The sequence below is a fragment of the Gallus gallus genome, chromosome 12 (assembly GCF_016699485.2).
Source record: "Gallus gallus isolate bGalGal1 chromosome 12, bGalGal1.mat.broiler.GRCg7b, whole genome shotgun sequence".
NCBI lineage: Eukaryota > Metazoa > Chordata > Aves > Galliformes > Phasianidae > Gallus > Gallus gallus.
The window spans coordinates 17,131,854-17,157,159 of NC_052543.1; the positions used below are offsets into that span (position 1 = coordinate 17,131,854).

The window sequence follows — 25,306 nt, forward strand, 5'->3', positions numbered from 1 at the left end:
CCGCAGCTGCTGTTTCACACCTAAAAACACACCAACTCATCACCATAAAAACCTAATATTCACAGACCTTCAAAATATTTATAGTTCCCATCTCAAAACATGCGTGGTACCTGGCTTAAGCCAAATAGTTAGCTCCAACATGGCTAATTAAAGCACGTCCCCCAGAGGGAACTGTGGTGCTCCAGTGGGACCGCTCTCCACCTACAGAGCAAACCTTCAACTTTAACAGCCTACAGACAGCTCTCTGAGGATCAGATTAGCAAAGGTAACAGCTCTTCAACCCTCAGATGGGCCTTTCTTGCTCTGTTAACATCCTGCAGTAGATCCAGTTATTCCTGTCCCACCAACACCAGCTTCTCAGCTAGCTGCGAAGCCTCAATTTAGGGAACAAGATAAATATACAGAGAGCCATTTCTACTGTCCTCAAAGCCTTCCCTGGGTATGAATGGGGTGAATACATGTGAAAAGCAAAAGCTTTTGTGAAGATACAGCAGCAGTGCCCATACCCCTCCCCTTCACCAGCGCTCTGCAAACAGCTCGCAGGTGAATGGCTTCCAGGTGGATTTTTTCTACTCTGTTTTCCCCGAGACCAGGATTGTTTCTAATAAATGAACCGTGAGTCTAAGTTTTATTGAGACAAATGTTCAGGAAAAATAAGATTTTCAACTTGCTTGATTGAATACTGAACCGTGCACACACGTACATGGCCATCCCTGTTGGACTGCAAGCACTGTTATTCATCCATGTGGAAAAAAAAAAAAGATTTTAACAATCTCACTACCAATTGCACAACTGTTAAACACAGAACTATTGGGTACTTGCACCCTGCTCCAGGGAGCTCCATTCCCAAGGCCATGGACTCTCTCATAGGAACCGGAACTCGAAGCAACCCAGATCCTATACATTTCTGCTATTCCTCATAACACCTCCTTCTCTGTCCCTTCTTCTCCCCAGCGCCTCCCTGTTCAAGACCCGTTTCCTCTCAACTCCATCTCCTGAAATCTGAACCCTCAGCTTCAGCACATTCCCCATTTTTACTTTAAATCTCCTTATCCTCAGTCTCAAAAATCATTCCATCAGTTCTTCATTCCTTAATTACGATCACAGCATTCATTACAGTAAAATGCCCTTACCCCTTCCCTGTTCTTCCACAGGGATTTCATTTTTTGCTGCAAGGATCCAACCGCAAGACAAAGCAGCTCTTCCTCTGCGTGGCAATGCTAGATTCCACCCAGCAAGCACCACAGAGAAATGCCAACAAACAGCAAAAGCACAGGCACCAATCAAGAATTTGGGTATGCCCAATGGTACATCTTCACGGGTAGGAAAAGAACTAGACAGGGATCTTCCTTTCTCCCTGTAAGGTACAGAGGGAAGGAAACACTGCAGTGACCTGAATGCTTGGCTCATCTTGATGGTCTGGGCTCATTTTGGAGCAGCTCAGTAGGGAGAGTTAATGATTTCTGCCAGCTTCTTGCTATTACAGCAGCCACGTCTTTTCTTATCTAGAATCCCCTCCTTTCCTCAAGTACTACTGAGTGTATTTAATTAGTTTTTGAGAGTCTGAATGCTCACTGGAAGATGTCAAATTATTTTGCTCCTAAGGCGTACTGCAGCAGACTGAACGCATGGCAGCTCCTGCTGAGCAGCAACTTTGTGTTCCTAGTGGGCCATGCAAGGAAACCTGAGGAGCATCCTCACAGCTGCTTTAACACATACAGTGAGGCTGACTTACACATGCTGCAACAGCTCCAAGTATCTCAGCTGAAATGTTTTCACTCTAAGCAACTTTCTTACACTTGTACCCTCCCTATCAACAAACTCGCAGCAGACAATGAAAGAACTCATTTAGAGCGGAGCAAATGCATGCCACAGGAATAAACAAGATAGTACCCAGCAGGAGGAGAAGAGGCTTTGCAGCAGCCACCAGCCATGTACCACCTGCATGCCTTGCAGCAGGTATTCACAGGAGCTTCCCATGGAATCACTCCTGGGGTGGGACCAAACCCAAAGGCCAACAGTTGGAGCCAGGTAAACTAGAACAAGAGTTAAAACTGGACAGGCCAGAAGCAGTAAAGAACTACCTGCTTGATAACAGTTAAATACTGAGTTAAATTGCATTACAGTATCCAGGGTCTCAACACGGACCATCTAACAGTTCCTGCTAATCTTAGACACAATTAACCATTGCGCAGATTACTTTCTCAAATCAAGTGCTGCAAACACTGCCTTACATCCCACCAAAGATCTGCTCTGCTCCTACCCACCACACAAACTCATGCTAATCAGCCCGACTAGCACTGAAGACAAGATCTGCTGACTGTTATTAAGCAAAATTTTCATTTGCTTTGTGACACATCTACTTCTGCCTCTCATACACCTTCATAAATCAGAATAACCTTTTCTGGGATGTGCACCAGGGCGTCAGTTTGGTTCCAGAGCCTTGTGTTCAGTATTAATCATTGCTCTGACCCAGATATAACATTTAAAATCAAGAAGTTTAATCCTCTTGTGGGAAACAATTTCCACATTTTGATTTGCAAAAGCACGAACAATGATCCTTAAGCAATTAAAGAAAGAGGTAAATAGGTGATAAAACTGCATCTGGTCTTGCTCAAAATTAACTGCTATCTGATACTTCATTGTCTGGAGAAAGAATAGGAGAACCTTGCAAGCATGACTTTGAATAAATTAAATTCATTACACAAAGCAGTGTTTTGTGATAAGAATTCACTCTAACTTGATCTACTTTGACACCTCATATACCTACACATCAACGAAATCCAGGGTGTGTGGCAGACAAGTGCTGTAGTGTGCTCAAGTACCTTGTTCTCAATCAAAACCAGCTGCAATGTATGGCAGTGCTTTTCCAGCCTGCAGTCCTACATCTTCTGATGGACACTGGGATGTGAGAAGCAACGGATATCAGCCTTGTGATGGAGTCAGTAAAAACTGAGTTTGGAAGTAGGTTTGGTCCCACAGTTAAGCTCAGAACTGGAATGAGAAAGTTTTGTTTGTTTTTGAAGTGTAAATGCAGTGATTTAACTGAGGTTATTTCCATACAACGTTAACATTTGAATGTGATTTAGCTGGTTCTGCTAAATATCTTTTGACTTGCTTATGTCTGTACTAAATGGTATTAGAAAAAAACAGTAATGAAATAAAAATAATAATCTGTACAACTTCTTAGTAAAAAGCTACAGAAATAGAAGTGCTTAGGAAACTAATGAAGACATTTGAAATGGAAGAGGTAAAGAGGCCTTTAACCAACTGGTCAGATCACCCTTCCACTTTAGTCCATCCCCCCCAATCTAATGCAAACAGACCGTGCAGTGTGCTTTCTTCTTTGTTCTTCCTGCAGCAACTAAGAGTGAAAAAAGAAAGCTCAGCGATCGTTTGAGCATGTTAACCTCCTTGGAAAAGGAAGGAATGAGACCAGATCTTCAGAGAATTGCATTCTGTCTGCCTCTGCAGTAATGGCATTACACTTGAATGAAAGCAAAATTATGTGGAAGACTGTTGGTTTACTGAGGGGTCGAAGTGATGACAGCTGTGGCAGGCTGCGGTAAGCCTTTAATATGCCACGATGTACCAATGTGCACATCCTTCAGTGGATGAATAGATGTGGCTGAACAAGGGATTACACCTGAACAAGCAACTGCATAGATGAATATAATCAGCATCAGACTATTTGACAGCAAAATCGGGGTATGTGAAAAACCACTGCCCAGAAATACTTACCTGTTGTTCTGTTTATGGAAACAAATACAATCCCAGTGCTATCAAAATGAGTTTAATAGATGGAGATACAACCATAAGGAGAAGCCCCCCAAAAACGCAGTGGGGCCTCAAATCTTTTTGCAGGTATCTGAGCAGAATCTCCCAGCGACAGACACGCTATCTGCAGATTGATCTCCAGCGTAAGCCAAATTGCTCTGGGTAGGGTGGTGTAATCCTCAGAAGTATATTGTTAACTGCAACTTAATAAAAAGCCAAGGGCTGAAAAAATACAGTTTCATAAAAAAGAATGAAGAACTCTCACTTTGCAGGGCTGAGAGAGGTAATAAGAGGAAAATAAAACACAGGTACTGCTTCTCTTCTCATAAGTAAGGAGAATTTGCTTGGCTATAAAATGACACTCCCTATAACTCAGTCTGCACTCCCTTACCATTCAACAGCATATTCTACTAGAAACATTTATGTAAACATATCTCGATACAAGATAAAGACACAAGCAATGCAATGTAAAAGGAACAGCTCAAGTTTCATCAATTTGGTGTTAATACCTACTTTGCTTAGCAAGTAGCTGCACTGACAGCAAACATCAGGAGGCAAAGTGGGCAGGCTGGCAGCAGATCAGAGCCTGAACACGTACAGTAAGAAGATGCAGAGCTATGACATTTACAAGTTATTCTCAACATGGTGTGACCAAAAATACAGCTTCTAGCAAGTTATGGCCTTAGGGGATTGTGGCCACAGCCAATTAAATATCTCTGTGATATCTGTGGAAGAAAAGTTTTGATTCGGATCAATTCACTTGACTATCCTCCATGCCACTTCAGTTCAGACACTCATATTAAATCCAATCAAGTGAAATATTTAATGAAAAGAAGATGTACAACGATGAAGCTACAGCTTCTTTTTTCAACCTCATTTGGTGCCTTATGATTGAGAGCAGAAGCAACTAACACACAAAGGATAGGAACCATTTTGTACAAGCTGATGTTATCTCCCTGATTTTAGCCTTTGTTCCCATGACACACAGGAAGCAGAGATCCCCCCAGCCCAGTACATTCCCAGCTGCAGAGCCTTTTGCCACTGCTCAAGGACCAACTTGGAATTTCCACCTTTTATTCTAAGGAAGAGCTGGAGAGAAGAAAGTGTGTGCGCCAACTGCAGTATCGGGAGTGTTTTCAGAGTGCAAAGCAAAGCTTAAATCTGAATATTTTCTTCCCCTTCTAAGCCAAAATGGCAGCCATCAGCTCGTCCACCAAGATGCCATCCTTCAGCAGCTCACAGTCTCACTTGCCCACCTGTGCTATGGCTTAAGGTAGGAGTGCTGGACACAAACCATGAAGTCCATACTGTTCTTTATATATCCATAACACTCTTCCCCTTATTTTCTGTGCCAGAAAGTCTCTCTCCTCACCATACTCCTCCACAAGTTACTCATTTGCAAGCTTTGTAAGGTAAGAGGAGACAAACAGATTCTCATTAAAAAAAAAAAAAAAAGGTTGCTATGTGAATAAAATGACAAAAACTGTTACTAAATCCAATATAAAAGAAAAAAGAGGACAACTGGAAAGAACTCAAATGGAATTGAAACTGTCACCTCAACTGATAAGGTTATGATCTGTAACAACTGCTTTCTCTCCCTCGTTTACTCTCCGCTTTTATGTAGATTTCATTTTCCCTTCAAACACTATTTATAGACTAACAATGTAAGTCAGATCAAGATTCAAAAGCTCTTAAGAAAAACAGAATTATCATTTTCCAGTATGGTTCTATGGAAAGTGTACTGCCATACACTTACAGACTAAAAGCTGAGATCTGTCCACTCTGCATCAATGCCACAGATGTAGATCCTGATTGCGAGATGAATCTTTATGTTTTATATACAAAACATACATCAACAGTAAGTTCAGCCATATAAATTTCTGTCTTTAAACTACCATCTATGGTAACATTTTGCATAGGTTAGGAAGTAAATCTTGATTTCATTTTCCCAAGCTGCAATCAAAGGAAATTCTTACACATTCTTGAAGGCAGAAACAGCTGGCCCGCCATCCAACCCCAGCATTTTTAGCATGAAATATCATGAAAAGGAATGAGCTTCCCCAGTTTTGAAGTCAGTCTTCCCACAGAGTGCTACTGCACGTCTAATGTTGACGCAGGATAAATGTTTCATTACATTCGGTAGAATGTGGGGAAAATCCATTTCCTTTCATTACATATCCCCATAGCTGCCTGGACTCATTAAATAACGTGGCAAATGATCTCCTTACACAGTGAACCTTAAAAATGAGAAATGTGATGAAGCCTTAAGAGTCTCAATTCATAGTCTCTCCACTGATGGATGATCCCCAGCAACATAAAGACCAGAAAGTAATCTGGAGTGAAATAGCTGAAAAACTTTTCCTCGACATATGGCAGAGCTTTAAAAGACCATTTCTTATTTGCACTGTAACTCTTCTTGCTACGTAACAGCCTCCTAAAATGCCCAATGAGCAGATTGGAAGCTCCTCTATGCTGCCACTCTGCAAGACGTATGTCAGGGTACATTCACATCAACGTGAATCAAATCCTCTGTCTGTTACTGAGACTGCATCACTATTTGTCTGTTACTTTCAATAGTGCAGAACTGACAATTCAGTTATTTACTAACAGCAACAGCATTACTTGCCACCTCAAGAAGCCTGGGAGAATCCTTAACTGAATCTTATGTTAAACTAATTGGGGATTTTGTTTGCTTCCAGTCATAAACAGTCGTATGAGTAACATGATAAAATATCTGTTAATTGAACTTGGCTATGCACATTAAGCTGCTTTTAATTTAGGTCTAAAACACTGAAGTTCTCATTGCACAGCAACTGAGAAAAGCCAGTGAATTCTGTAGTGCTCTCTGCCATCCTCTGCCTTCTGCTGCAGGCCACCGAAGAGGCACAGGCTGATGTGCAGAGCTCATGCCCTTGGTACAAGGCACAGCTCCCACCCCCAGGGGATGTCTGGGGCAGTTTTTAACAGCGGACAAAGGCAGTAGCCCAGGTGTCTCATTTCACACTGCACCGAAGCATCCAGTTAGCTTCAGTCTAACATAACGTTATCATCGCACGAAATTAGTCGACACCACCCTTTCTTTACTAAGGGTACCTCTTCTCTGTTGGATTAAAACATTAAAGCTACTTTTAGTGACTGGTTCAAACAGAACCATCTCTGCATTCAGAAGCTTCTCTGCTGGCCCTGAGAGTTTGACCCTCAAAAGCTCTGTTAAAGGGTAAAGGATAATCGAGCACAAAATACATTCACTTAGGTGTCATGTTAAAATGATGTTCTGCCTTCTCTTCCAAGACAGAAAGCAGCCCCAGACTAGAGAAAGGTCTACTTTCCTGCCAAATGGCATATGTTTGAAATGTTTGAGACTTCACTTCAAGACTTCTAAAAATTAGACAAGGAAGTCAGAACTGTTCTATCCAGCAAGAAAAAAACGCATTCCACTACATAAAACTGTCATTCCTTAATATTCTGCTTATAGTTACAGAAGTTTAATTCATTTTAGCATCAGTAACTTCTGATGGTGTTAATCATACAATAATAAAAATGACCTTCATTTCCTTAGATTTTCAAGGATGTACAGTAATAAGGCTGAGGTTAGGTTTTGGCTTTACGACCTTGTGTTATTTTATCCTGTACACAAAGTGAGTAAATCGTGTTCTGATCCCTGATGAATGCATTGGAAAAAGCTAAAGGCTAACATTATCCCATTTGTTATTAAATAAGGAACTACAAGGGTAATCCCCCCCCCCCCCCCCCACTCCCAAATAACCATGCTCTTAGCAAGAGGCTAGCAGCTATGCAACACTAGCAAAAAAATAAAAATCTAAAACATTCATTTTCAGCACGGTCATTAAGAACAACAAAATCACAGCAGTTTCTTCTGGAAGGCTTTTTCTAATAATTACAATAATAAAAGTATTTATTCTCAGCTCTGTTGTTTTCCTGAACATCTGTCAAATTATTCAGCTTTAGATTTCAAACTTCCCAGCTTTCCTAACCATTACTCACAACTGTTCTAACACGTTCCCCCACCCCATCACCCTGCCAATGTCCTCAGCTTCCCAAGGGGCTGATACAGCTTGCATTCAGCACAACAAGCTTCTACTGGAAGTCTTTCTCCCCATTGTTCCTGTTCTATTGACTTCTGTCATTCTATTAGCAGAGAAAAGGGATTCCCCCTCCTCTGGTTTGGTATTTCTACAGCCTGACTCATCTGCAGATCTCCAGCCTTCCCAAAGCAAGGAGCACCACCAGATAGATTATGCAGGTAAGAAATAGCAAAGTATTACCCAAAATCCAAGGAATCACTCAAATAGGTGAGATTACTCATCCATCCTGGTCATCGTTTATTCTTCAACAGCAGCCAATGACAGCTGTTCTTTAACCAACAAAGATTAAGCAAAGATGACAAGCACATCACATGCTGTTTAAGGACAGGTCATCTACCTTCAGAAGCTACCCTCCCCAAGGCACCGAGACTGAAGACATATGACAGCTAAGTAGCCATGCACAGCATAACAATCGATCCAGCAGGGACACAGCAAACAGAAGCACCAACTCAATGGAAGTGATCACCAACTCTTACCAAAACTGCACAAGACAGGAGTGTATAAACACAGATGCACAGCCTTCGTGCTCTATGATATTTGCAACACTACAGTTTTATTGCAGAAATAAAGCCCTTGAACGTCTCAGTAACTGATGTAAAATTTAAAACCGCCACTGGCCAAAACTTCTCCATTCAAACATCATATAAATCTGTGATTAATTTAATTACTAAATACAAGAACAGCATTTGTCACGTTGAAATGAAGTATCAATTGCTTGGAGGTGAGGGTTCAGCTTTAAACATCAGACAGTATCTACAGCAAGAAGTAGCTGGTTTTCAAGAGAAAGTGTTCTTCACCTCAGAACATGAAGTAGAAATGTTAAGGTCTCTCTCTGAGAAGTGTTTAGTATCACAACATTATCTGCTCTTAAGGAACTATGCACTGTATCTGGTAGAACGCGCTCACCATTGAAATGCAGACCTGTGTAAACCCACTGAACACAGAGAAAGTCCAATAAGTCAACAACAGCGCCTTTTCATTGACTTGGCTCCAGTTTTATATGTAGCTAGGAAGAAAAAAAGATGATTGTGATGAAGGAGAATATATTTATTCCCTCACTTAATTCAAAGCGAATGGCATAGCATTGCTGTTTCTGCTCCCTGTCTTCTTGAGTATGGCCAAAGAATGAAAAAGATCTCGAAGAAGTCATTCTTAACAAGTGCGCTCCATCATTAAGCTAAAATTGGAAAAGCTCACAGCACTAAGTGTGCAAGACTGCATTCATATTAACAGCAAGAGTTGCAGAAGGAAGCAAGATCTGCTCTGATTCATCTCAAGAGGTGAAACTGGGTCTTCAGTAAGCTACCACCATCTGTCATTTTCTAAGTGAGAGGCAAAATGCCTGCAGCGGGGCAAATATCTTGGCTCTGGAGTTCACACGTCAGGCTGCTCATTGGATCCCTTGCTCACCATAACAGAGGGGTAATTAGGCTTGATGGTATGCTGGTTTTAAGTGCAATGAAATATTCAGAGTGGGGCCTTTCCAGATTTACCACAGTAATTCCATTTTCTATTACCAGATCTGTATGAAGTGCTCATGACATCAGAACTTAGAAAACCACAACTCTGAGATTAGTTCCTCATTTTTTAATTCAATAGGCAGACAAGTATTTCCTATCAACGTAACCAATCCTCTTAGCAATATATAAGGACTCCAAGATAAACAATTCTGAGTCACTACTGGCATAGATGCATTAGTAACCCTATGACTATGCATGTATAATGTACAAAAATATTATTATTAATATGCAAAAATCTGTTCACTGAGATATAGGCTGGTTCTGTGACTACTGTAATTTTTAATGAAAACCAAATCCTAACAAGAATGTCACGGTATTAAATGATGATGGCTTTTCTTCTAATAGATTCTCACCCATATAGAAACTCCCCAGAGAATTAATGGAAGTTACTAATATCTTCAAGGAAGAGCGTATCTGTGCATAGGGAAGGTATAGTTGTCACTCTGCCAGTGTCCAAGGAGCCCTCACCAGGAAGGAAACAGAAGGTTTCCATCCTTCTTGGGAAAAAAAAAAAAAGAGAGAACCACACCTCCTAATTTTGTGAGCCTCCTAAACTCAATACTAACAAGGAGGAAAGTAGTGGGTCTGATGCATGACACTGTGGAGCCTGGCAGTTCAACCAAGTTCTTCTCTAAGAGTTAGGCTGACAAAATAAGTGGAAAAAAACAGAAGTGAAAACAATGGAAACACCTGAATTGGCATTAAAGCAATTATAATATGACCTAGTTTAAAATGCAAATGGGATATAAGTTATCAGAAAAAAAGTGTCCCTGTTAACAAGAGTATGCTGTAAACGGCTTCCATGCCCAAATGGGTTTTATATGTTAAACTACGTACTTTTTTTCTCCTGGCAGATCATTATTTAAGATGCACTGAGAACGGCCTTCTGAACATCTGGAAAACATGATCAGTGCTCCAACCATGCACTTTTAAGACTGGACAGAGAAAGAACGTTAATCGGTTCTACTTGCATTCTGCCTTTCTAGCTTTTCCTATTTGATTTTCCAGTAGAGTTCCAAACTGGGGTGTAGCACATCACCACTGATAAGAGCTTTGCTTTTCCTAATGCTCCAATGCTTCACTGCAAAGTACAGCCTGCTTGACACGGTCATCTTAGCACTCTGTATCTTTACTAGTGCAAGAAAAGTAGTTCTGTGTAGAAAACATCACATTTCTGTGTTTGAGGACATTCGGGTGCTTGAGAGGATGATGCCTGAAGGGACTGAATGGAAGAAGCACCTCCCTGTGACGGGGGGCAGAGAAATGGTCATTTCACTTGGAAGGATTGGGAAAATCTACAGAAGAGTCAGGAAAAGCCGTAATGCTCCTGGATGGGATGCACAGCTCTGCCACAGCGCATCGCTCAGCTCAGCACTCCCACTGGTTGGATGAGACGACCACCAGAGATCTCTCTCAGCCTAATCAGTCAGTGATTCTGGGAACTGCTCTTGTCTGTTTTCGGTGCTTTTGCTGTTTTTGTTTTTTTCTTTTGTGTATTCTGCTCATCTTTGAGCTTGTTCTTCAGAGTCGTTTAATAATGATAATAAAGCCTATTTTTTTGAAGTTCATAGAATAATAGAACGGTTTCAGACAGAAGGAACACAAAGGCAGACATTCCTCTCCCTTGTTTGAAGCTTGACATACGTATGTAATGCTGCATCATCATCTTCTTATCCCTAAGGTACACAGACAAAAAGACTACAGGATCATTAGTTAAACAAGATAGAAACACAATCCAATAAACAAAACCTCAAGGGCCTTATTTTTTTCCCCCCTTTCCATTAGATACTCTCAACATCCCCACTTTGATAAACTGAAGATTCACATAGGATAAACTGAAAGCAATTCCATACAGCACACTGCAATAAGGGATCTAGTTTGAAATACGTTATCTGTAAGCACAGAGAACATCAAGACTTATAAGTCAAGATCAGCAACATCTCCATTTCTGAAGCTGTTATTTCCTAACATTAAATTGCAGGTAGGTTTTGGAAGAACATAAGAAAAATTGTTTTCTATAGCAAGTTAGAATACCTGCTGATCTGTCTTGATGATAGCTTAAAAGTAATATCCTCCAAACTGTTTACAACTTGCTTCATGTTTACAGAGTGCTCTCACTGAAACTGGCCCTGAAACAACTGAACTGCGTGATTCTTGGGTCGATTTTAGAAGTTTACTGCTCCAAAGCTCTGTTAATAATATTCAAGCAATTTAAGCAACAAGGTAATATTAGAATTAAACACATTCTTTGCTTCACTTCTTGTTTGTTCTCCAACCCACCAGCTCCCCATTGCTACTCAGCTAGCATTTGGGAAATACTGGAGAGACATAAACTGAAACGGGTACAAAGCAAGGCTAGTAGGCTGAACAGTCTTACACAAAATCAGAAGCATTGGACCTTCAAAATATTACCAACTTCTTCCCTGTTACTGAAATGGTCATTGCAAAATAATTTTACAAGTAGAATAGTTACGTCAGTAACAAACATTTTACTATTAGCACTTTGCAAACTCCACGATACTCAATGCCAACCTGAGATACGCAAACAGAACAATTTGCAGCTATCATAATTCCTTTCATACTGCACCCCCTTCTGCAATCACACACAGAAATGCACATTTACTTCTACTTCTCACTGGCAGCAGAAACAAAACCTGCTTTCATCCAACTTACTTTTAAAAATGACTAAAACGAACTGAGGTGACGTACAATGAAAAAAAATAAGAAAGATTAAAGGTCAGAAAAGCCTTCCAACAGATGAGCGAAAAACCTTTCATGCTTCCTGAAGGAGATTACGTACATCTGCACACGAACCACTATCAAAGTCAAAGTGATCTCAGTGCAGGTTTGAGGGCATTGCTTAAGACCCACAGACCTTGCAGTCCATACTCCATGTGTCTGTTTGCAAGACTCCAACTGGCGATGCCAACAGCTTGCTCCTCATTAATTCTATAATAAAACTCTGTGCCAAGCAAAGGGTCAGCAGATCCTCCCTGGTCTGAACTGATTCGTTTATCATCTCCATTTTTTTAAATTAAAAAATACAGAGCATATTTAAATTCGATACAATCCAGAAGATTTGCAAGCTTTGCAATTAAAGATAGCAAGAGTTTAATTAGAGTAAAATGATTGTTCTTTTAAAAAAGAACCCTTTTCTCCATGTTATCTGCGAATTAAATATTGGATTTTAGTTTTTCCTTTTTATACTATTTGTGTTTCAGATATTTGTTATGATTCAAAGGATAGGTATTACATTTTATAAATGAAAAACTACAGAAACATAAGGTTATATGGTTAGAAAGATAAAAGACTACCATCAAATGAAAAGCTTAAAGAAAAGGTTTTAACAGATTAAAAACCAGGCTTTGTTGTTGTTTATAGCATCAATACTCATTTAACATCAACATAACCATGAAGGTAATGAAATCATTCGTTCTACTTGAAATGATATTTGTGATTTAAGTCACCAATGCAAGTTAGTATTGCACAAAAGATATTCATACTCTTAAGAACTGTACTGTAAACCTAGCAAAAACCAATGCCTAGCAGGTCAAAACCAGCAAGATTACACTTAAAATAATATTTAGATAGCTAATTTGTTTTAATCTTCAGATTCTATTTGTTGTTCTAGCCTCACGCCCCAGATCCTTCCTTACATCAGCTAATTACTTGAAATTTCTTTTGGCTTAGTCTATATTCTAACTAACAAATCACATATCTTCATTTTATAGTGACTGTACTGAGCAGTTAGCAAAACTCCAAAGCTGCATCTAAGATTCAGAAATGCATGCATATATTCTACAAAACCAAACTGCTTTGCTGACATTTACAGTGTCAAATTGTGCTAATTCAGATGCTGGAGTGGCTCATTGGCCTTACAAGTAATCTCCCAGTGATACCTAACACATAGCAGTAGGCACCCCAGAAAGCAGACGTTCATCCTTCCAATTGCTCCAAGTCTGCGCACACAATTTTAACTTGAAGTATTTCCAGATGCAGCCCAAGGGGAGGCCCAATCTTGGCCAGTACAGCTGCACTTTTTAGCTAACTCAGGTTGTTCACAACCTCACTTTCTGTCCTGGAGCAGGACTGCTGCCGCATGCATTCACTGCTAAAGCAGAAGAGCAGGAAGAACAAGTGGCACAGAGCAATGCCATAAAACAGTGCCCATAGACCTGTAGAGAAACAACCCCCTGCTACTCTCTCCCTCCCTGTCTTGGGCTCAGAGGGAACCACATCTTTGCTTAGCACAGCACTGGACATACAGACACGGGGAAAGCAGTTCAAAGGAGAGTTAAGCAAAACCCTTCAATTTTAAACAGTAACTCTGTGCAAATCTCATAAGACTGTTTCAATGTCAGAAACATCCAATATCTCTTCCAGAAAACAAACTAGGAAGTAGTAGCAAAAGAAAAAAAATCCCATCTTTAAGTCTCCTGAAATTTTATTTTTCTGAGAAAAAGTGATAGAGGCCAGATTAGTACCTTTCGGATTACAGGGAGGTATGCTACATTGTGAAGCCAGTTCTGGCCCTCTGAGCCCTCATATAAGGATAAAATCTGCAAATCTTTCTCACTTGTGTTCAAAATGGGAACCACTCTTACTGATGGCAGCCAAAACATGAGCACAGGGCACAGGAATAGATGGGGGAGAGGTGAGAACAGGGGCTGTGCAGCACTCCGCTATGCCACCATGGTCTGCCCACCTCACTGCAGACCCTCTCCATCCCCTCACTGAAATTGTTGCAAAGAAACACGCAACTGCTCACAACAGACCCTGACTATAGTTCACATGATGAACTACTTCATGTTTTGAGCATAATTTCCTTGTTTCAATTAAAGCACACACATACATACTATCCTCCCTCCTCTCAGATCACCCCAAACACCTTCAGCTTCAAACAGCCAGTTCAGCTCACTCTTCAGAGCAACCTTCCACAGAGGCCTGATGAAGAACAGGTGTAATCACATTCACAGGGAGAAAACCCCCCAAGGAACAAACCCATCAGCTCAAGATTTCTGACAGCATCTATCGTTGCTTTCCAGTCTATCCTCCAGTCCCACAGCCAGCCCCTTCTATGCAACAGAGAGATGCACCAAGAGGAAATTTCTTTCTGTTTGCATTGCATGCTCAAGAACTTCCCAGACCTTTATCAAATCAGATGACTTACAGTGACAAAAGGCTTCCCTCATTCGGGAAAAGTGGTACCATTACAGGAAATAAAATCACCAACATGGCATTGACTTACTGAGGAACATGCATCTTGGTAATTCGGGCTCCATCAGCTATGCCTGCTCTTCACAACCCTGATGGTGCCATCGTGCACAGAAATCACCAGCACAAATCACCACTGAGGACAGCATAGGGACCTCCTCCTTCCCTCTCGCACACACAATGGCATCATTAGGGATGGGCAAGCAGAGCATGTGCTGAACAACCACGAACAGTAGTCTGGGACATCTCCTGCTGCTCTGAGCAGTGACCTCAGGAAGCTACAGAGCAACGTCCCAAATGAGACAACGGGGCATAAGGAGACCTAGAAGGCAGCACAGCTTCCCAGCACTGAGAACTAGAGGGGTATTGTCTGGCAGAGTGGGAAAGCAAACCTCTGAACTGCTGATTGGTGCAGTGATAACAGCAGTGCTCCTCACAAATAGACCCATTCTACAGTAAATGAAGCTTTGACAAAAGCTGTAGCAATCATCCCCAGCAACGGCAAGAATTTAAAGTCTCCAGTTAAACAGAAACACATACTGCAGTTATTACATCACTGTATCCACCATGCATGTATCACTAATGGCATCTTTAATGTTATCAAATATCTTCTTCTGGCTTTGAAAGCGGGGTTCTGTTTAGTAACTTCTGAGAAGTTATTTTAATTCATTCACTCTTAGTATTTGAAATCATTGTTTAGCATGCAGTGCTGTAGTTTGATACCTCCAAGACAGCCAACGAGTGACACCAGGAACAGCTGTTTCCACAGCAGCATCATCTTCAGTTGCCTCAATTCAGTAACTTTGGTTCTGTCCCAGGTGAACCGCACATTTAGTCTTCCATGTGCAAGGTTTAACCTGTTAAAAGAACAAACACAACGATGATCATGACTTCAAATTTAAGAACTGCCTTCATTGTAAATGCAAGATTTAACAAATAGAAAATGGACAGATGCTCTGCAGTGCCTCAGTTTTCCTGAGACTGAACTCCAAAGAGAAGTATGCTGGATGGATACAGAGTGTCACAAATTAGGTAATCCAGCAGGAGCACAGCTGACAGGCACACTGATTTTCTAGTTGCCCACATCCATTTATTTGTAAGAAATAGAGTTTTAAAGGGAGAGAGAATACATGAGGTGCAATCACACACAGAGTACAGCGGTTGGAAGTCAAACAGCTGTTAAAGAACAGCTTTCGTCCTCCTTGCTTTGTATACACCACACTTAACAACAACCTGAACACATGCAGTAACCAATTTCATTGAAGCCGCATCCACTCTCCCCTTCTCTTACTGTTTTACTATTCCAGACCTGTACTCGATGTACCTAACAGTATTGCAGAAGTCAGAAGAGGAAGATGCAGCAACCAAAAATAATTTCAAAATAGAATAAAAAAAATAGAATCTCAGCATGTGGCACTGAAGCGCATCAGGTGCAATGATAAGCTGTGAAATAATTTGTTAGCTTCCATTTCTACCTTTGTTACTTGGCTAAACGACAAAGGATTTGCCAAGGTCTATGTGCTGGGGCACACCGTTCTTGTTTTACTTTCATTTTTTTCCTACACAAGCTGTGCAATACATTTTTAAAACTTGTGTGACAACTGTGGCCTTTACACTGTGTGCATCACTTCCACAGTATCACTTTTTTTCCATAAGAACAGTGAATGGGCAGAGCTGGAGGCTCTGCAGCACACAGATGAGACTACATAACATCACTCCCCCTAGCACTGAGCTGATGGATCAACGCACTGAAATATTAAGGGCAAAAAAGACAACCATTAATTTCAAGGTGCCAATCCACAAAGTCTGAACACATTTTGTTTGTTTTTCTCTCCAGCGTGTTTCACATTACAGCTAAAATCTTCTCATACTCCTGTGAATGTAGTGTTTCAGTTTCAAGCTGAGCACCCCCAGAAAGGAAATCACACAGAGGATCCCCTCAGCTGAGGACAGCATCCTCCCCACCCCCATCCATAGCATCACAGCATGAGGAACAGTGGTTCTCATACTGCCCAACACCACCCCCTGCCCACTTCATACTGGGGACACGTTTGACAGCACGTAGAGAAGTGCACACAGCAGACAGGCTGCATGCAGAACGAGCAGTGGCTGAAAGGGACTGACTTGGCTTGAAGCATCCTCCAGCAGATGCGACCCCCGGGACCTGGCTTTGCTCAGGTTTCACTCTAGTGACAGCTGTGTGACACGAACATGCTTTTTCCTTTTCTTCTGTGCTAAAGCCAAAACTCTGAAGCACTTGTGTGACAAGAGAGGTTACCTCACACCCTCCTTTTCTCATGACAACCAAAGAAATGGCCATGATCTGCTGAAAAAGAAGTACCTTACACAACCCAGAACTAAGTTCAAAAAGAAATCCCAAAGCATCAGGGCTAGGAAGCCTCAGGACTGCTGTGTTTTGCATGTTGTTTCTGCAGCATCCTCTATAATTTATTGACTGGAATTAATAAGTACCGCACAATGACACTGTGATATACTGATGAAGCAGTAGCTAGCATAAGCTGCTGGGCTCCAACTGCACTGCATGTTTGCTGAGGGCTTTCCACAGGAAGCTCTGTTCCTTATCCAACATGCCCTGGGGTCAACAGGTACAGAGCTGCAGCACATTTGGCCTCCACAAAGGCATTTTGGTGCTTTTGGAATTAACAGGACTTCAATCACCTCTGCAGAGCTTTGGCACGCTGTATGTGATCATCCAGAAGGATAAAAGTAAGCAGCAGCTTCAGCATCTGAACGTTTGGTTCTGCTACCAAAACAACATGCAGAGGAAATCTGTAAATCCCTATTTTGGAAAATGAGAAACTTTCCTCCTATAAGAGCACTGGTTTTGTGAGAAGCTGACTACTTCAAAACATCAAGAATGCAAAGCCAGGAAAGGGGTGCAAACACACCAGAAAAAAAATAACAGGCTTCCTCATTGTATGTTTGCTTGTCCTTCAGAGACAAACAAGTTCTCACAAGTTCAACTGCAGAATAACAAGAAAACATGACCAGCCAAACAGATGGCACAAGATGAAAGCCCAGACATACACAGAAAGTTTCAACTTTCCCTCCTTCAAGATTAGCTTTTCAAAACCTACATACTTACATATCACTTAGTATAGCAACTGATGGACAAGCATGTCTGGGAGAAACAAAGTCTGGAAGAGGTTCAGGAGTCAGTAATCTTATGCAGTGACCTCAATTCTTATACCCCTGAGTACAGCAGTCAAAAAGCAGCAGTTCTCCAAAGGGGGGATTTTTATTTACATACCGTATTGGAACTTCTCAGACCTGTTTGAGAAGCCCAGTATAAACTTGGAGCAGGAAGAATTTGTAACCTTTGACAAGAAAAAAAGAAATTTCATCTTGATAAATGATGAGATTAACATTCTAGTTAAAGTCATCCCCACACAGCATCACACAAACGAGAGGCACAGATTAATGTGAATTATCCCTCAGCAATTTCAAGTAGCCACATCGTTTCAAAAATAATAATAATAATTGAAAAGATCCATTTCTCATTTCCCTCAAAATGCAATCACTGCTGGCAAAAATCAGCCAGTACACTCTGTGTCAATGAAAAATATCCACGTGGTGGGCTCTCAATCTTCCATATCATTTAATCAAGTCTCTACCTCTTGTAGCTCACATTCTAAGACTGACAAGAACCAGTGATGGATGAAAGTGTTGAAGCCATGGAAAAGTAAGGGTGTATTTACCACACAGTGAAAAACTCAGAGATTCAAAGATTCAACATTTTTGGTCTTTTTAAAACACAAAGGAAATACAATAAAACCCACTATGAAAGTCCTCCATTTGTACATAATTTATCAAGCTAGTCTTCCTGTGATAGCCCTGTTCCGTAGGCTTTCCTTTGACACCAAGGTAGCCCACAGCTCTGGGATCATTCTGCTGAGACAAACTTGAGACAAAAGTGCCAAACATATGTGGAAATTGTAACTTAAAGCAGATCTCATCCAATCTCCAATCAATGGCAATCTCTATGTTGAAATTCACTGGAGCTTCTATCTGCAGTTGAAGATCTAGAGTTCATTCCTTGTATTTCTCTGCTTCACAATGTCTAGTATTAAATGCGGAGGTTGGAAGCCATGCCTGTGGCAGGGGGTTGGAGTTTGATGACCCTTGAGGTCCCTTCCAACCCAAGCCATTCTATGATTCTATGAAGGGGATCTTCTATGAAGACCATTTATGAAAGTGACAGCATCATGCAATGTGAGTATTTGAAAGGATAAGCAAGATCAATGCCAGCTCACAATAACCTGCTGCTGTATTTTGGTGGCAGCCTGCTGAGCAGTGCCTCACCCTATGGAACACCATGAAGGCTATCCAGCAGCTCAGCAGATCTCACTATGAGAGCACTTGCTGTTCAAGATTATTCCTCCTTTCACATTCTTTATTCCACACCACATTAGTTTTAGTGATTCTGAGTAACTTCATGTTGAGGATGGCAAGGCTTTGAAAACCTGAGATACAGTACAAGTGCTATCAAGCCACTACTGGCACCATGAACAAATCCATCTAAAACACCTGAATTAGACTCTAGATACATAAGAATTAACCAATTAAAAGCTAAGAAGCACGACAAAATACCTTTAAAGCCCCTACTAAGCAGTACAATGGCTTGTTCCAAAGAAAAGTTTAAAACGGTGCTCCAAGGAAAACCGTGATCGGCCCGGCTCCTTTGGGGGCTCATTAGATCTTGGTTCCACGATGGGAGCACCACTCATTAGCGAGCAGCCTTTGCAGGCTCGTAGCAGTTGTTAGGCTGCCTGTGGCTCTTACTCAGCTTCCCTGTCCCTATAGGGATATCAGCAATAGACAAATCATCCTGATGAAGCTGGGCTGTAAGAATAGAAAGAAAGATGAGCAGGAAAGTTTTAAGAGGAACTCCACTATTAACAAGCCCTAGGTAGGATTAAAGCTATCTGCAGTGCGTCATTAGCAGAGACTTAATTAAAAGCACTGCAGACATTGCTAACAAAATGAATTTACGAAAGCTTAGAGGAAAAGTAGCAGCAACCGTTCTGCAGAGAGTTTTACCACAACTTCTTACCTTACTCTATTTATCGACTCTTCCAGTTGCAGTCCCCTGCTTTACCTGACCACATACCCTTCGTACTTTATACAAGCAGAGACCTCTATGGATACAGTGACCGCACGGATGGGTCTGGTTTACAGAGCATCTTCCCTGGCCCTATGCTTTTTCTAGCCCTTCCTTTTCCCAGTGGAACAAAGAATACTTGTAATAACTGGATGCCCTCTCTCACTGTACACTCATCTCTCCACAGACAGCATCACAGTGCACGTCTACCTCACGTATTCTTCTTGTCATGGAGGTTTTCTCTGGATATGCCAGCACTTACTGAACCCAGCACCTACAGAGCTGTAAGCACCACAGAACAGAACTCAGCTGAGCCTTTTACTACAGGCAGTTATTTCATGTAAATAAAAGCAGAAAACTCGCAAAATAAATAATTAGGGAATGTAATTTATCTTAAAATTCCTCAGGAAACCTACACTATTTTAAGACCACTAGCTTCTACAGCTCTGCACATTAGCCTCTGAGCCAGCAATTTGAGAGCCTCTTCAAACCCAGCCAGAGGTCTTTGCTTTGCACACAGTTCGACCACCTGCAGGGACTGCCTACTTCGATCAACTTTGGTACACCTATGGGAAAGCTTTACAAAGGAACCAGCTTTGCATTCTTTTCCCTAAGTACAGGGGAACGTTTATCAGAATCTTTTTCAACTATTTCAATTAAATCAATTATGTGATAAAAATTAAAATTAGTAAGTCATTATAAGCAATATTAATTCCATTCCCAACTCACGTGGAACACTGTTATTGTGAACAGAGTAAAATCAAGTTTGACAATGTGCTTAGTTACTATCATTCAAGCCTGGTTTATCTATTTTTGTGGTGGTACAGTGAAAGTCGTATACTGATAGCAAGTTAATCTTTCCAGATCAAAAAATATAATACTGAAGAAAAAAAGAGTCATATTTACCAATTCTGGGATGACAAGAGAAAGCACATTTGCACAGTTCACTCCCAGGACCTTCAACCTTATCTTGATATCACCTTTTTTTTGTCCAGCAAGTCAGCTGAAGCTGCACATTTCATGAAATGGCATGTAATCGACCAGTTTAATCAGAGACATTAAGAACAAATATCTGACATTTTCTTTCCATGGTATTTGAGTTAACAGAAGATGTAGAGTGGCAACAGAAAGACCTCTACTCACAGATGAAATAGCAGTTATTCAGACTTATATGTGCCCTACTCTATGACAGTCTTAAATGCACAGGAATCAGCTAAGACACGTGGTTTCAAACATGCATGCTGCTGATATAAACTCAGATTCTGGCCTTGCTGCCTCATGCTGGCCATGGAGCTGTGAGGACCACACTTGGAGGTTTGCTGCAGTGTTCACACAGGCTTTCCATGGTCTCCACTCACCATCAAACTCACTTTGAGTTTCCAAGTAAAATGCTATCATTGGTACCAAAAGTATACCTCCACTTTATGCAGGCAGGAGGGCATTTTTAGTGTATCAAGACTTTCAGGCTGAAATTTCTTTGTAAAAGTTCTCAACCTACAGTAATGAGGAATCGTGTCTATTCAGCACAAAGAGAAGTTTGAAATGAAACCCCAAAAGTGTTATTAAACTTTAAACATATGTATTTTTTTCCACATTCAGCCATTGCCAAAAGCTAACTGTAACTTCTCCAGAGCTCTTGCTGACCTCCAGCACTGTGAGCCTTGGGATGCTAATGATGCTGCCAATGAGCCAGTACTTCAGGCTTCAAAAATACAAGTAGCCTTTGTATTACAGAGGATACTGCCTGGTGAGGTGGAAGTAATACAGCATTTCTTCCAAAATATCTTTGGTTCTATCTCATACAAATCATTATTTTAGAAGTTTATCTTATCCTGCATGGTTACCAAAATATAACTCACTGCTTCCCCCAGCATGTACTGATTTCATTATCTGATACTCCTTGACCTGAATGAAGTTTATATGTACCTCTCATCACACCCCAGACTGCACCACTACCCAGTGCTGCTGGCAGCTGCCCAGAGATCCCAAAGGGCAATGGTCAGGGCTCCCTACAGCACCCTGATGGGATGCAGTACATACAGAGAGGCACAGCACAGGACAATGTTCTTCCTACCCTCCTGAGATGCTTCAGATGCTAGGAACTGGAATTCAGGCACTTCCACCTTCCCAAACCAAGGCATCCAGGAAGGAAACAAATAGCAGAGAGCAATAGCAGAGCAGTCTCAAGCACCTGCAAAAACATTCCAAGCATTTCCTAAACTCACCCCCTATAATACCCCTTATAATACATAAAGCCTTATGTATTATAGGCAAAGAGGATATAAATAAAAATTCTATGTTTTATGAAAAAACGTATACACACACACATATATATCCACATACATTTCATATGCAATCTAGTCTTTTCTTTAAAAATACCTATAGCCTGGGAGCAGAGGAGTTTGATGGAAGAATTCACCAATTTCAGCACGGAACTGAGCTCCAGGAGATATTGCCTCAGGTACCCTTAATCTCAGTCTGTGATTATCACACTCAAAGTCACATGCAAGAAAATAATCCCCTGCAGGATAGAGCACTGATATGAAAGGAAAGAAAAGCTCAAAGTCATGGCTGAATGGTTCTATCTGAACCCGTTTCAGTTCCTTCCTCCAGCTCCCCATTTCTTATTTGAGACCTAGGCAGCTTAATCTGCACTGATGTCTATGAAGTTTCACTTTAAAAGTAATTCAGTTTGAGACTTCCTCTTGTACGAGTAGAAATAAAGTTCTTAAGTATTTTTATGCATTTTTGTGCTTTTTTTTTTAAGAGAAAATATGAGATATTGCCTGAAAATTTGTGTACTGCATTTCAGCCAAATTTCAGATTTGTGACAGATAGTAAACCCAAAATGAGATTCTAACAGGGAAAACACACTTAAACTGTACAAACAGGTAGAATGTCACCCACTGCAGAATAAGACAAAGCACTCCTAGGTGCTCAGTAGGTTACTAAGGCTGATTAGCTTGAAGCTGATAGTGCACTCCATAACAGAACGAAACCATGGCATGGTTACTATTAAGACTGTAGAATATGGTACTTCATTATTATTGTTTTACTTAAATAGAATACTCCCCTCTCCACTCCTCATTCTCTTTTTTGCCCCCTACACAGCACTATTCTGGACACGTCCCTGCCCAGCCAACACTCCGACGGTAACCATGTTTGGTCAACAGCCAAAAGGAGCAGTAGTAAATGTTAGACTGCAAAGCATCTCTTTTATCCGTCTCAGGTAAGACGACTTCACTTATATGTTAAAAAAATAAATAAAGGGCTGACAAAAGCAGTGTGTGAATTACTTAACAGGATCTCCTTAAATACCAGCACAAGGTTAGATGTGATAAAGACTGCAGTGGCTCTGCTGGGTAAGTTTGTCAGCTTTGGTTAAAAAAACACCTCCTGTAAGGAGCAGAGAGCTCAACGGAACATACAGAGATAACATTCAGCGGTGATGAACTTAAGAACATGTGATGTACTGAAAGATCAATTTCCTGACTAAGGAACTACATCCAAATCAGGAAATCTCTGGCTGACAGAGTAACCGAAGGAGGAGGAGAAGACGGGAGAGGGAGGTTAATTGCTTTGTAAAGCATTAAGAGTAATTGGATACAAAATGCCCTGGTAGGAAAACAAATCCATGGAAAGGCCAAAGAGACAGAGAGCATGGAATCTGAACACTCCACATCTAATTTTTCAGGTTCAGGAGTTCTATTTCATCTCAATTATAAATCTTGTTCTGCAATCATTCATGGTTGCCCAAACAAGTTGGACATGCAGTTACAAAATACCTACGCTCAAACAAAACTCAATGCTTTTCTTACTAAAAAGCTTACATTTTTCCTGATTCTCAAACATTACTTTACTTTTTCTACCCAGAGAAGAAACATTCCTTTCCACAGCATCTAACAGGGAAGCAGCAACAAGTTCCTGATGCCACAAGATGCTATTTTCTTCTGGACCTCCAAGGTTCACTTTGTGTCTTAATGTACTTGGCACTGCCCTTGCTATTAATCGTGTACTGCAGACCAAGAGAAAGTGCCTTTCCAGAATGACCTCAAACTGAATTCATAACTCTTTAAGAACTAATAAATGCACTGAACTAGAAAGCTCAGCGCTTCCCCAGCAGGCAAGCTTCTTTACTCCCTTTCACAAGATTCACTACCACCTTTCATTTAAGGCACTGAGTGGAAATTGTTTATATATATTTTAACAACACTTGTGCGTCAGAACAGATTATGGCTCTGATGAGGTATTATTAAAGCAAGAACATGAGGCATAAGCTGCTCTAAGAAAAGCCTTGTGCAAAATTATTTGAAACCATGTCTACGATGCTCATGTTTCCAAATCATAAAAAGCAATTTTAGTTCTTCAAAGGCTTTAGAAGCCTTTTTCTGACCAACAAGATCATTAAATTCAACTGACACAAAAGGAATACAGAAGTTCTCCAGGCCTAGTACTAAGGCAAGCTTTCAGGTCTTTTTTCATATTCTTATATTAATTGGATCTACATACATTTAACAGCAGGGGGGAAGAACACCCTAACAGAACTTTGGCAATTGATGATAAAGTCTCGCTGCAATTTTGCTTCTAGAAATAACAGCTTTTACACAGAAGTGTCCGGAGTTCTTAAAACAGAACTGTCTGTATTTGAAAAGATTTATTTTCCGGGGTGCCATTTAGTTACTTCAAATCGCTATGCAATACTACTACTTCTCAAGAAGTACAGCCATAAATTAATCCGAGTGGGATATGCTCATTGCTATCATACCCAGCCTTGGTGAACAAGTTGTTGAGGCTTCTGGAAAGGAAGAGTGAGCCAGAAGGGGACGTGGGTCCTTATGAATTTAGAGTATGCATGAAATTCTAATTAAAAGTGCAGGCAGCTAACTCTGCTGTGTTAAGCCCCGGACTGACACACTTCCACCTTCTCTGAGAATCAGATGGAACTGGAGAATTTTCCCTCAGCTGACTGCTGAAGGGAACCAAGGGGTAAGCAGCAGCATGACACAAAATCTCCAGCCTCCACTGCTGTTCTTAGGTTTGTATTACATAAAGCAAAGCAATTATTACGCTTGTGATTTGTCCATTACTTTTAAAAAAATAAAAAATCTGAAATACAACAACCAAGGAATAACTCATTTTTGAAACAAGTTCAGACAGAGTACACATACGTCTATCGGCGATTTCTATGCTTGAAGCCTACATACAACTCTCATCCTGCTACAGTGGGAGAGGTGTCAGGGAGCAGCAGTGCTCTGCCATCAGACCACAAGCAGGACACTGGTGGTGAGTAAAGGGGATGGGAGGACTCAGAACCCACACCTACTCTGTGCTGAAGAACAGTGACCATGTCAGAATGAAACAGAACTGGTGTAAGTTTCAGGTTAAATCTCATCTGGTGTGTTTAGTACCTCCCATACTACTTCCCATACCTTTTTGCATGTTTTGTTGATGTTTTTTTTTAAATCATCGCTATGCCAAAAGTCAGGGAGCTTTCTGTTCTGACAGGAAAACAGGCAGGCACGAGCAGCTAATTATGCGTGTTATCCAAACCTATGGACTTGAGATGT

At 40.9% G+C, this 25,306-nt stretch overlaps 1 protein-coding gene across 2 annotated transcripts in view; it reads right to left on the reverse strand.

Moving 5' to 3' along the window:
- Window positions 1-25,306, reverse strand: part of CNTN3 (contactin 3) — a 90,477-nt gene that overhangs the window by 54,081 nt on the left and 11,090 nt on the right. For both annotated transcript variants that reach the window (XM_015293225.4, XM_414433.7), the window contains exon 2: window positions 15,341-15,474. In XM_015293225.4, coding sequence (XP_015148711.2) covers window positions 15,341-15,395 — 55 coding nt within the window. In that variant the 5' untranslated portion in view covers window positions 15,396-15,474. The remainder of the gene's footprint in view (window positions 1-15,340; window positions 15,475-25,306) is intronic.